The 13,273-nt window shown below is 44.5% G+C and overlaps 1 protein-coding gene across 2 annotated transcripts in view; it reads right to left on the bottom strand.

Annotated features, from left to right (window-relative positions):
* Atp13a5 (ATPase 13A5) overlaps positions 1-13,273 on the bottom strand; it is a 127,590-nt gene that overhangs the window by 65,924 nt on the left and 48,393 nt on the right. For both annotated transcript variants that reach the window (XM_052740600.1, XM_052740601.1), the window contains exons 10-13: positions 12,150-12,320; positions 9,464-9,621; positions 6,771-6,959; positions 3,006-3,067 (exon numbers count right to left, since the gene is read on the bottom strand). In XM_052740600.1, the coding sequence (XP_052596560.1) occupies positions 3,006-3,067; positions 6,771-6,959; positions 9,464-9,621; positions 12,150-12,320 (580 nt within the window). The remainder of the gene's footprint in view (positions 1-3,005; positions 3,068-6,770; positions 6,960-9,463; positions 9,622-12,149; positions 12,321-13,273) is intronic.

The raw sequence follows: 13,273 nt of genomic DNA, 5'->3' as shown, positions 1-13,273 counted from the left end.
CAAGTGGCATGGCGCATGCCAGCATACCAGGCAAAATCAAGGAACAATGCCCAGAACACCTTGGCTCAGAACATAGACTACTGTTACATTATAAGTTGCAGAGCTTGTATATACGCACACAGCTATGGAACATGATAGTTTCATCATGAAAAACAAAGACTTTTTAATATTTTTCTGCTGTCATTCCTTAGCATGTATTAAATTAGTATAACTTTTGGTGGTATTCTATTAGAATATTTGTTTTAAAATTTGCTATGCGAGTTGCTTTGTGTTGTGTTGTGGAATATTAGTTTAACATGAGTCACATTCGTTTATGCTGTGGGATATTTGTTTAATGAGGCAAAGATGGGTTGCATTCTTTTATGTTGCATTTGTTTAACTCTGTGAAGCCGGGTTATTTTGCCTGCCTAAAATATCTGGTTGGTCTTAAAAAGAGCTGAATGGCCAATAGTGAGGCAGGAGAGGGATAGGTGGGACCGGCAGGCAGGGAGAATAAATAGGAGGAGAAATCTAGGCTCCAGAGAAGAAGGAGTGAGAAAAGGAGAAAGAGAAGAGAATGCCAGGGGCCAGCCACACAGCCAGTCATGGAGTAAGAAGGAAAGACATATAAAATGAGGAAAGGTTAAAAAGTCCAGAGACAAAACATAGTTAAGGAGAAATGGGATAATTTAAGTTAGAAAAGCTATCTAGAAACAAGCCAAGCTACATACCTGGAGCTGCATACAGATTTCTTGGATGAAAGGGATCATACTCAGGCACAATCTGAGCCACCTGCTAATCAAGGCTACCTGCCCCTAGCTCTAACTCATCTTACAGCTGCTCATCCTGCCAATATCCTCATGCCCTGAGTCTAGAGCGAGACTAAGCTTCTTGTACTGTCTCTCCTTGTTCAGGGATTTCTCTGCTCACGGTCCTCTGCTTACTTGGGGATTTTCAATTTTCAACCACAGTATTCTACCTGGAGAGTAAAGTTTACACAACTCTTCTTTGAGTTGGATATGGATTTTCCCTTCAATATATAGACTGCCACTGGTCAATCAAAAACCAAATTTCAGGGTGTTTGGGGATACACATTATATATAATTTTTTATATTTATATAAATATATATATAAAATATTGTGATGTTGCATATAAATCCATGGAGCTCTAAGTAAGAAGTCTTTGGATTCACGAGGTAACTGGGACGGGAAGAAACCTGTCTAGTGGTTCCAGGCAGCTAAAAGCAAACAGAGGCTTTCAACTGATTCTCATTACTCAGTTCCTTGGAGTCTACCACCATTTCCTGAAATTTCTGCTCCACATATCCTGTCTCTGAAGTTTCTTCTACTCATTGACAGGATAGCCTGGCATCATTCATTTTCATCTCCTCCAGTTTCAATCTGAACAGTGATTATATTTAGTTGATCCTACCCCTTGAAAGCTTCAGCATGCATGGGTGTGGTAATATTTTATTTGTGCTCTAACAAATAAAACTTGCCTGGGGACCAAAGGACAAAGCCAGCCACTATATAAAACATAGAAGTCAGGCAGTGGTAGCACACGCCTTTAATCCTAGCATTTGGGAGGCAAAGATTCATCGGATCTCTGTGAGTTCAAGGCCACACTGGGAACCTAGCCAGGCATGGTGTTACACGCCTTTAATACCAGCACTAGTCAACCATAGAGGTCTGGAGGTCTGTACAGACAGACAGGACATGATAGCCCTGGGCAGAAAAAGGAAATGATATAGCTGGGCAGAGAGAGAAAGTAAGATGGCAGGGCACAAAAAGGTATATAAGGCGTGAGTATACAGGAAGTAGCTCTCTCTGGAGGCTGAGGAGTTGGTAAGGTGAGGTTGGCTATAGCTTGTTCTATTCCTCTGATCTTTCAGCTTTACCCCAATATCTGGCTCCGGGATTTTTAAAGACCATTTAGCAATTCGTGTTACACAAGGGCCACAGGAGGAAGATTAGAGTGGGAAGTTCAGAAGAACATCCTCCACCTTCATTGCCCTGGACTACAGGCACCGTGCTTCTCTGGACAAAGGTCTAATCAGTACATCTGAACAGACAGGAGCAGACACACATGAATAGAGCTAGAAATCAAGTCGTTCTTTGTGCTTGGCCTAGGCTATTGCCTACAACATTGCACCCTGCCTGTGCCAAACCTGGCCCCATCACTAGCTTGGCGGACCCTGCCTGACTCTTTCTCTGATGCTCCAGCTGCCTCAGGCACTGTTTGGAGCTGAAGTAGGATAATCAAAGCTGAAAAGCAGAAGCCATCGCCATTCAGATGGTACAAAGGCATGCCTCAGCCCTGCAGGAAGGAGCTAAGGACCTTTCTCCCTCCCCGCTCCTGTTCTGCTCTGGGGTATGTATCTATATGGTTATCTTCTTTGCTTTACCATGACAGCCTTTAGCCCAGGTCTGTAAAATTTCAGTCTAGATAATGCTTTAAAATCTACCTCATATGCCATCATTTTCAGAGAGTCATCATTGGTGTACAAAAATTGAAAATGAATTTCTACCTTCAATCATCATGTGTCATAAAACTCAGAACTGTATGTTATATCAAGGGACTTAATTATTTTGTCTCCATTCTGATTCTCTGTCTTCATAGTAATAATTTCCATGGCCCATCGAAGGTGAGTCCATTCATGTGTTTTCATGTCATTAGACTGTGAGCTCCACAGGAAGGCTATGGAGCCCTTTTCTGGGTCTCTGAACACACTCATCTGCCCAGCCACCCAGGAAGCCTTGCAATCTTCAAGCATGGCTTTGTTTCTGCTCCTTGATCCCCTGTCTCACTAATTCAGTTCCTTAATCATGTACCTTATTCTGTTCCATTTTTCATGCTGGATTTGCAGATCTACTTTCTTTGTCTGGCTCCGAATTTGGGACACATTTAATTAAATGAGTTAGACTAATTGGGAGCCAGTGTGAATCGCGTTCCTCAAGCCTACAGGGGTGGGTTTGAACATAAGCGCGGTAACCTCCCCACCACATCTCCCATCTTAGAGTCCTACCAGTTGCCAGCCGTAGGGACAGTCCCCCAGAGGTCCAGCCCATCTTCTGTGAGCGTTCCTGTCTAAATAAAAAAGTTACAATTCAAGCAGGAGAGTTAAAACTTTGATACCATAATTTACACAAAATCCAAGTTTCCAAGAAACTACAGCCTATGCAGTCATCCACAACCTTGTTCATCAGCATTCACTTTTAAATCCAGTGAAGGATCCCCAGGGGGTTCCAGTTTCTAGGTGACACTGTGCACGAGCTTTGTCTGGCTCTGGTTCTCTGTTGTCCTGTCTATTGCGGGGAGGCTCTGTGAGAGGAAACCCAACAACAGCCACCTCACAGCTGGCTCTGCAGCAGGCACCGGACTCTCTTCTCAAAACAGAGCTTGTGCATGTTGTTTTGTTTTGTTTCTCTTTCCAAGACCAGTTAACCCACCCTTTGCCGTTTGGTTTCACTAACATTTTTCTAAAACTATGGCGGATGCAGTAACTGTTCAAATGGTAATGAAATGTTGATAAGGGACTTTCGGTCCACAGACAGGAATGAGATGCTAATGGTAAATATTAATTAATGCCTGTGAGTGAGTTTTCTTTTCTGGTCAAGAGGAAAGTGGTCCTGAGCTACCCCACAGTGTGGGAAAGTATTTGTCCGTTTATGTAACCTAGGAAGCAAAACAGAACTGAGTCTATTGTGCCATTTCTCATGTCCCAGCTATTCACTAGCTGCTTGCCCTGTGATCTGGCAGCCTTAGGCTAACCACCCTGGGCCTGCTCAGAGTAGAGTTGCTGCTGCTGCTGCTCCAGAACAGGTCAGAGAGACATGACACTCCTAAGTACAGATACCAGCAGCTCCCCTGAGAGCTGTTTAAACCTACTGCTATGGGTTTCCTAGCTTTTAATTGGATGGCGTCATCTGTCATCACAACACATCCAATCAGCGTGATGGTTTACAGATGTGGGCTTACAGAGCTCTCTCCTGATGTGTGAGCAAACACGGGAGAGTTGAACAACTGCACCCCACTAGGAGACAGTGGTCCACAGCCTGGAAGACTGAACTAGAATCCAGACAACCTTTCTCCACCGGTAGGGATGTCGGTGAATTCTGCCAGGCATGTGGGAAGACAAAGCCTACTCTTAGTCTCCACATTAAAGGAATTAAAGGATCCTTCTTTCTTGAATTCATTCAGCCTTCCCAAAGACAGGCAGCAGGCTTGGAGGAGTTGGTCCTTAAGGGCACTATTTGTAAAGAAGCAATTTGCTACAGTTTCCTCCTGCATTTTCTAAGGTGCCAACCTGCGTATTCACCATTCAGATCTCCTTGGGTTGTTCCATTTCAGAAAGAATTAGCAGCGTAGTTTTAACTGAGATGTTTTCCTTGGGAGGTTATGCTTTTAAGCATCCATGTTTTGAATGCGAACATAGGGAGACTTGGCAACAGGGCGAGAGAAATGAGACCGTGTTACTTCTTTATGTGAAAATGACCGCGTAGAACAAAAATAACTTCAAGTAGAAAGAAAACAAAATTATAGTCCTAATCTAAAAAGAATAGAATGGAAAAGGAAAAAGTTATCATAAAGTTCAAGCCCAAGCTCAGGCTGAATTGAATAGAGAATCTGTCTTAGAGAACAACTAACAAATCGAGAGAGAGAGAGAGAGAGAGAGAGAGAGAGAGAGAGAGAGAGAGGGATGGGGGGTAGGAGAGGGAGTATATAGAAACAAGGGAGTATATAGAAACAAGCACACTCAGAAGCCCAGGAACACAACACTGGTTGGAAATTAATTGTGGGGTCTTCTATTGCAACATCATTTGATAGAGTTCTATAATGTAAAGCTGGAAAAAAGAATGTAAAGCTAATTATAGTTCAAGCTTTCTGCATGAAATAGCGACATAGACACTTAGTTTCGAACTCAGGGTTAGAGTCCTCATTCTGCCACACCCCGTTAGATATCCTAGCACTACAACATGCTGCCACATCTTGTGAGATTGGGCCGCAGCCCCTCTGGCCGTCTAGCTGCCCATGGCATGAGGATGAGGAGAAAAAGGGAAGTAAAATAACAGCCTGGGGGTGGAGGGGGATTAGTCTTTGGGACAGGTGATTATTATGTAAAGGACATGGTTACTCCAGCCCTCCTGTAGGCTAGGCACCCGTGAGGCTGTTGGATGTTTGAGAAGAACTTCTATGTAAAAACTGCCAAGGAGCTGGAATCTGACCACTATGCTAAAGTCAAGCTGTTGCTCAGCTAACTCTCCAGTTCCTAGCCGATGGAGACTGAGCACTGATTTTGCCAAATGAAAAAGGAAGAGAAGGAGATATTAAAATAACCTAAGAGACTGCTGCTTTCACCTGAGGACAGCTGGGCCAGGTCTCCTTGGGCGGCTTCCCCTCACTCTCCAGGCCCCTCACTCTCCAGGCCCCTCACTCTCCAGGCCCCTCACTCTCCAGGCCCCTCACTCTCCAGGCGCAGGACCATGAACAGCCTTTTCATTGTCCCCAGGTGGCCCCCTCCCTCTCTGTCTCTCCTCCATCCCTTCCGCTATGGCTTGAATGTTGACCCTCCCCTAGAGGCTCATGGGTTTGAATACTTGGGGGCACTGTGTTGGAGGACTGTAGGACCTCTGGGTGTGGACCTTGAAAGTCATAGCCTGCCTCCATTCCCAGTCTAGCTCTCTGCTCTCTGTGGTGCCCCAGCTGCGTGTGAACACCACCATGCCCTCCCTGCCACATAGGCTACCATTGAGGCAACGCAAATCTCTCCCTGCTTAAGCTGATGCTTGTAAGTGTTTGATCATAATGACAAGAAAGGTAACTGAGAGCCTCCTCATAAATCTCACATCAAAAGAACAAACACACACACACACACAATTCTACAAAGATTTCATGTGTCTAATTTTTTTCTAAGGCCTCACATTCTCCTTTGAGACATGGCCCACTGCTTAGCTTTGCCACATCAGCTTTCCAGTACCATTTCACTGGATGCCCAGCTGCTAGCCCTATACTGTGATCTTCTGTCCCTGGAATGTTGGATGTCGTTTTTACATCCTTGTACTCTGAACTGGCCAGCTCGGAATCTGGGCCATCCCATACTCTGCAGCTCCGAGGTGGCCTCCCACGTGCAACAGATAAGCACCTGCTGATGCTTGCTCAGACCTCTACCAAGCCCACATCTCAGAGTATGATAGCTGTCTTCCTCCCATATTCCCTACATCCTTGGCTAAATACTTAACCCTCCTCAAAATGAAGGACCATTTGTGATGCTCTGCAGGCACTGTGCACAACATTGGCTCTCGAGGATGGGGACTGGCAGGAAAAGTGGCCGAAGTGTTGATTAATTATTGAAACATAAATAAACTTAAACAGGGAAAGACCAGCCAAAGCCCACTGCACTTCAGCCTGTCCAAGATGAGGACAAAATCTGTATATGGGGGGGCTGATACCGATGTCACTCCTGGGTCCCATAGAAGAATTGTGGGAATCTTGGGACATGCCCAACAATAGCAGTCATCCTCAGTCAGCATATAATCTCCCTCTGCCACATCTCCAGGCCCCTGCATACAGACATAATACTTCCTTAACCCAGATCCCTGACCCCTGGAAAAAAAAGGAGACAGCGTGGTAGAAGAAGTGTCTACACTGGCTATTGGCTACTCTGTCTTTTGATGAAAGGAATCGCTCACATAATTTCACCAGGACAGATATTCTCCGAGGTCCTTCCCAGCTCTGCCATGTATCAAAACCACCCCACCTCACCCCCAAACCTGGAAAGTGTGGAACTCACTTTGTCAAAGCACACAAGGTTGATCTGGCCACACATGTTGATTCTTTGTGGAGAGATACAGAAAATCTTCTTCTTCTTCAGCCTCTTCTGGGCATACACATTGCCTATGGTCAGGGCAGCAGGGAGCACAGGAGGGACGGTGGCCGTGAGGAGGATCAGCGCCATGGTTGCGGTTTCTCTCGGAGGAACCTGGAGAGGAGAAAAGGATGAACACAGGGTAGAACAGAGCAGGATGGCGCCTTCCTTCCAGCTGCCTCCTGCAACACTTGGGAGCCCTGGATCTTGGCTCAGAGTATTCCTGGGCTTTCTTGGTGGGGTCATGTGTCTCTTGGCTGTCCCTAAAGCATATACATATTGTCCCTGCTATACACCAAAGGAGACCCTTTGACCCCCATTCCAAGTCTCCCTGACCTTTTCTGACTCAGGTTCCCTCCACCTGAACACCGATGTCTCCTTTGTTCATCACACCCTCTGAACTCCTGGGGGCTCACATGGGCATCACTCCGCTCACATGGGCACCACTCTGCTCACATGGGCAGGTCTTTGGTCCAGATAGTTCACTCCAAAGCTTGACATTAGTTTTTAAATCTCTCTCCCTCACCAACCTGCAAATGTCCTAGATACAGGAGCTGTGGCTCATTCACCTTTGAATCCTTATTTGTCTGAAGGTCAGCTCAGTGTCTGGGGCAGAAGCGACACTCAGTACATAGACAGAAGGAATGGTGACCTGACAGACCTTGGAACCAAGACTGCCGAGGTCACAACGTCTCAGAGTGACCATAGCTCTGGGGAAGCCATTGTTGAGGTTAGTCTCCCTCACTACGGCAGTCACATGTCTGCACCAGATACACTATTTAGTTGCTTCCTACAAGCACTGCGTTCTCCACTTTCTCCAGCTGCTCACAGAGGAGTTTTGACCCTGCAGACTCCAGCTTGTCTAATTCTGAACCAAAGCAGACAGAGGCAGCCACGGGGCCAAAGTTTCTGACCCACAAGGCCTGACATTCAACTTCCAGCCTTGGTGTGGATTGCGTGTTAAGCTCTGTCCAGGAAACCTTCACTTCCAGGCTGTGCCAAGGCTTCTTTTGCTTTTCTGGTTGGTACTTCTGCTCTCCAGGTCAAACTGGAACACTGCATTACATTCTGGACTGCATGGTCTTGATATTCTGCCTAGTTCTCCCCAGATTCCATACCAGGGACAAAACACTGGACCCCTTGGAGTACCCCCTTCCGGGAGCCTTAAGCCAGTTTGAAGTGACTATTCAGAGGTTTTAGCATGAGCATTATATAGAAAATCTTTGGATTATGTCATCATCCACCAATATCCTGATCACTCACACATTCACCAACACCCAGCATTCATTCACTGGCACTACCAGTTTGGACAATGCCCTCATCTCTTCTCCTCAACTAGCCCATCAGACCCCAGCATGTCTTAGAGGCCACATGAATGCACAGCAGAACAGAATCTCAGGACCAGAAAAACCCTCAGAGGTTACAATGACAACCTCTCCCTTCCTGGCTACCAACAAAGAGAAGCACCCACATGAACTTGGTACCCTAGAGAGCACCCACATGAACTTGGTACCCTATAGAGAGACCACATGAACTTGGTATCTATGGTTTAAAGGAAAGTAGGATCCCACTAAGCATCATCAGCTCTGGAAAGTAGAAGGAAATGTTTAATTCTGCTTCAGATACTACCAAAGAGAAAGCATGGGCAAGTCACTTACATTGTGTGTGGGGGTTACTTGGGACACCACTTTCAAAACTACATGGGAAATGTTAAAACTAGATGTGCCGTTCAAGATCCCCTTCATTCCGACCTCTTGCTACCCTGCTAGGCTTCTCCATGAATTTCTTGTCAGTTCTAGAAGGCACGCATGTGTTTCTGTGTTTTGTTCATTTGAATTATTGTGTTCTTCCTGCCCACTGACTTGATTAACAAACTTTTCTCACCTATTTGAATGGATGTTAAAAACATGTATTTCGTATAAAGCTCTTTGGGCATCCATATTGCCTCCATCATTATAAATCAAATGGTGAAGCAGCCAATGAACTGCACAACTCTCTGTGTGTGTGTGTGTGTGTGTGTGTGTGTGTGCGCGCGCGCGCGCGCGCGCGCATGTATACACATATATGCAAGTTCCTTTAAAAGGTTAGAAGAGGGCACTGAATATCCTGGAGCTGATATTACAAATGGTTGTAAGCCACTTAGTGTAGGAGCTGGGAACCAAACCCTGGTCCTCTGCAAGAGCAACAAGCACTTTTCGCTACTGATCCATCTCTCCAGGCCCTGTGCAAATTTTCATAGCTCTGCTATCCAACAGGAATACAAATTGAAAATTCAGCTGTCACACCAATAAGTGCTATGATTATATTTATATGTGTGAATATATATATACATAATTGTGTGTGTGCATGTGTGTGTGTGTGTGTGCTTATGGGAATGAAACCCGGGGCCTTGTACATGCTATTCAAGCACTCTATCACTGAGCTAGCTGTATTTCCAGCCAAGGCTTTTCACTCTGGAGATGTAGGCATAGACCATTTCTACAATCTTAGAAAATTCTCCGGGACAGCAGCATTGGTTCATAGAATTATGGGATCTAGAGTCAACCTTATTTAACATTTTAGAGTTAGTTCAAGCTCTTGAAAAACTATGAGTGACAAGATTTAGTTGCAGTACTTACTCCATGGTACATATAGACACCTAGGGCATAGAAAAATCCCACAACACCAATACAGGCCAGGAACACCATGAACTTGAAGGCATCATTATACAGCTTGAAGTTCAGAGGTCGTGGGTAGAGGATGGATCTCACCAAGTCCCCTTTTGCTGTATTATAACCTAGGAAGATAATCACAAAGGGATAAAAACTCTCCACTTCTTTCCAAACCTACGTGGCCATGCCACTGGAGTCTGAGAGTGGCCATGGTTATGCCACTGGCGTCTGATATGGAAACGGCATTGCTCTGACCTAACAGTGTATTTACCTTCCTTGTCCAAAGTCACAGAAAGCAATCAGGTACATTCCCTCAACCCTGTTTAATTCCTCTTGTTCTTGGAGGAACAGAGTACAACCATCCCTTCATCTGCAGAGCTAAGAAAAACCAGACTTGTAAGTTGGAAACTGTGACTGGAGAAAATGGGATGCCAAGAGAAAAGTTTAAAGCAGGTATGTGTTGAAAACAGACAGAAGTTAGAAAAAAAACTGAAAATTTAAAGAAGCAGAAGGCGTAGGTGAGTGATTTCTTTAAAATCTAAGTGCACAGGCTTTTCATCATGACTTTCTTGTGTTCCAAAGCTTTCCAAGGCAATGACTTCCTTAGACCAAAGCTCAAAGTCCTAGACAGAGTACTGAAAGTGCTCTTCAACATCATGTACTTCTATCTGATAGACTAACTTAACTATTGAATGGTCCCAGAAGACCCCTGCATTTTCTATTCTGTGCCTATCTCTCTAGCTCTCATATGATTGGCCAAATGCTCTCTCACCCTATCAGACTTGGTTTCAAATGCCACCTTCTCAAAAAGTGTTTCCTGAATTCCATGTCCATACTTGAACCCTATATAATTTATTCCCTGCAAATCTTGGTCATATGGCGTCTCTCACCAACGTATAGTTTAGTTAACTGGAAGTTACTGTAAGTACATACCTCTGTCTTTTACATCATATCATAATCTTCCTTAAAGGAACAAATGTTAATTTGTTAACTTATATAGCATTTAATGTATGTTCATTTCTGCCTGACTTGTTGACTAAAATGATCAGCTGGTCTGTATTTTAAATATGAGCTAGTTTTATAACAATAAGATGTGTTTTACCCCTATTTCTTGGTGGACACACCGTTTTCTCTAACACTATTTTCTAGACTCTGGAGAATAGGAGCATAGTTTCCCCTAAGTTTCCATCTAAGCACTTAGAAACACTCATAGAAAAGTATAGTCTCTTAATTCAGCTTCTTGCTAAAGTGAAATAGCATTGCTTTATAGGACTTTAAACCTTAGTTTCTGTTTAGACACCTGGCTGAGGGGTCCCAAAACTTGTTTTAACATGGAAGTCATATTTTAAATTAAAACAGTATTCAACTAACATAATTGAATAACAGACCAAACTAAAGCATAGCCCCAAAGAGAAAGATGTGGGTTTTTTTGTCTATGGATGTGTGTAGCAGCACAAACACACACTGAGCCAGGGCCAGGTCAAAGGAGGCCTTGGCTGTGTAATTTCATGTGAGAAAAAGAAAATGAATATAACTATGGAAACATTCTGAGCATGATACGAACGTACAAACTAAGCTAAGGAAATGTGTTTGTGATGACAGGCTGAGTAACAGTTTAGAGAGAGATCAGAGCAAGAGCTGAAAGGAAGCGGTCAAAAGACTATTTCTGGTAGGATGCTGTAGGCATGGAGTGACAAAGCCTGCAGAAATGACAACCGTGACAGAGGAGGCCAGGGGACTGGGACTCAGCAGGTGGTAGCAGAGTCTTTAGGATTTGATGCCCATTTGGTCTGAGAGAGAGAGATGTTGAAGATGATGCTAACAGCTGGGCTAGATGCTGATGCTGTTCACAGAGAGGTGATGCAAGGCACGTTCATGTGTAGACCCCTGCTGTGGGATGTCTTTCTGTATGCTATCAATATGTGTTGTTCCTGTTGGTTAATAAATAAGCTGCTTTGGCCTATGATAAGGCAGCTTAGAGGCAGGAGGGAAATCCAAGGAGAGAGACAGGAAGGAGAACGGCAGAGTCTGGGGAGAAGCCAGCCTGCTGCCCAAGGAGTAACATGCTAGCAGACCGGTAAAGCCACAAAACACATGGCAAAACATAGATCAATAGAAATGGGTTAATTTAAGATATAAGAGCTAGCTAGCAAGAGGCCTGCCATAGGCCATACAGTTTGTAAATAATATTAAGCCCTTGAGTGATTATTTTATAAGCGGCTGCAGGACTGCAGGCCAGGCAGGACTGGAGAAACCTTCCGGCTACAGACCCCCGACTCTAAAGTATCCACAGAGCACTTGTTATCTAGCAAGCAACTTTCGGAGATGAAAAATCCTTCCTAGTTGTTGTGGCCGACATTGCTTTACAGGGAAACACCAAGAGGAAGCATGGAGGAACAAAGAGAAACCTACAGACATGAGCCTTTAAGGACATTTACAGCATCTATGCATGCCACTCAACACATACAAGGGTTTAACAACAAACATTCAAGTTAAGGTAATGGCAACTCAGAATCATAAGGGTCTGGTTAGGAAGGAGTGTAGCTGCTATTACTAGAATATGGCAAACTCCAAAATCCTAAGCAAAATTTCCCACCTCCAATTCTCCCCACCTTCAGCACAGCTTAAATTTACAAAAGTTGGATCCACTCACCTGTCTGCAGAACAACGGCCCTAACAGGTCCCTGCCCGGATGGCTTGACCTGGATCACTTCCGTTCCACAGAAAAGCACGTGTTTCCGGTAGTCCTCTAAGCTGTGGGTTTTCCAGGGCATGGTGTTCTCCGTGTGAGGTAATGGTGTCTTTGTAACAGGTATACTTTCTCCTAAAGAAGGTTGCATTTTGTTGATTCTGTTTAAACTCAGGTAGTTTTTCAGGACCAATGTCACATTGTATCACCACAACCATTTTAGCACTCATCCCATGAGTCAAATGGCTGACTGGTCAGTGATGCCCATGGTTCATATACTGGTAGGCTTGGTTCTAGTTAAAATATTTCCTTAAACTCTGCTTATCACTCCTCTATGTGGAATGTGCGGTCTGTTATCATAATTTAATGAGCAGTTAAATTATCACCTAGCCATATCTCAAGCATCCATCACCCAGCATTGTTTCAGAAGCTGTAAACATGTTTCCACTTGCCTTTCCTGTGGTCATTTATCCATGCATCCACACATTTTCCCTGCTTATTCCACAAATTTCTGTGCCAGAAATAAAGCACTTTTTCTGCTAAGTGCTGGGAATATAATGATAAACAGGGCATAGAAGCCTGGTCCTCATAAAGCTCATGGTCCCAAGCTGGAAAATTATAATCCTTCTACACATTTTCCAGGTGACTCCTAACAAAGCCACCATTCCATTCATCCAAGTTGGGGTTTCTATTGCTGCAATGAAGCACCATGAGCAAAAAGCAAGTTGGGGAGGAAAGAGTTGGCTTACACTTCCACAGTGTACTCCATCCTTGAAGGAAGCCAGGACAGGAACAGAAACAGGGCAGGAACCTGGAGGCAGGAACTGATGCAGAGGCCATGGAGGAAGCTGCTTACTGGCTTGCTTGGTCAGTCTCCTTTCTTATAGAACCCAGGACCACCAACCCCAGGGATGGCACCACCCACAATGGGTTGGGCCCTCCCCCATCAATCATCAGTTAAGAAAATGACCTACAGGCTTTCCTTCAGCCCCATATTATAAAAGCACTTTCTTAATTGAAGCGCCTTCCTCTCAGATGACTTTAGCTATGTCAAGCTGACATAAACTATCCAGAACACCATCATTCCC

The sequence above is a fragment of the Peromyscus californicus genome, unplaced genomic scaffold (assembly GCF_007827085.1).
Source record: "Peromyscus californicus insignis strain IS unplaced genomic scaffold, ASM782708v3 Scaffold_16__1_contigs__length_79575227, whole genome shotgun sequence".
Lineage (NCBI taxonomy): Eukaryota > Metazoa > Chordata > Mammalia > Rodentia > Cricetidae > Peromyscus > Peromyscus californicus.
Note: the sequence above shows the minus strand (reverse complement) of the source record. Positions and strands in the feature narration are given on the sequence as shown.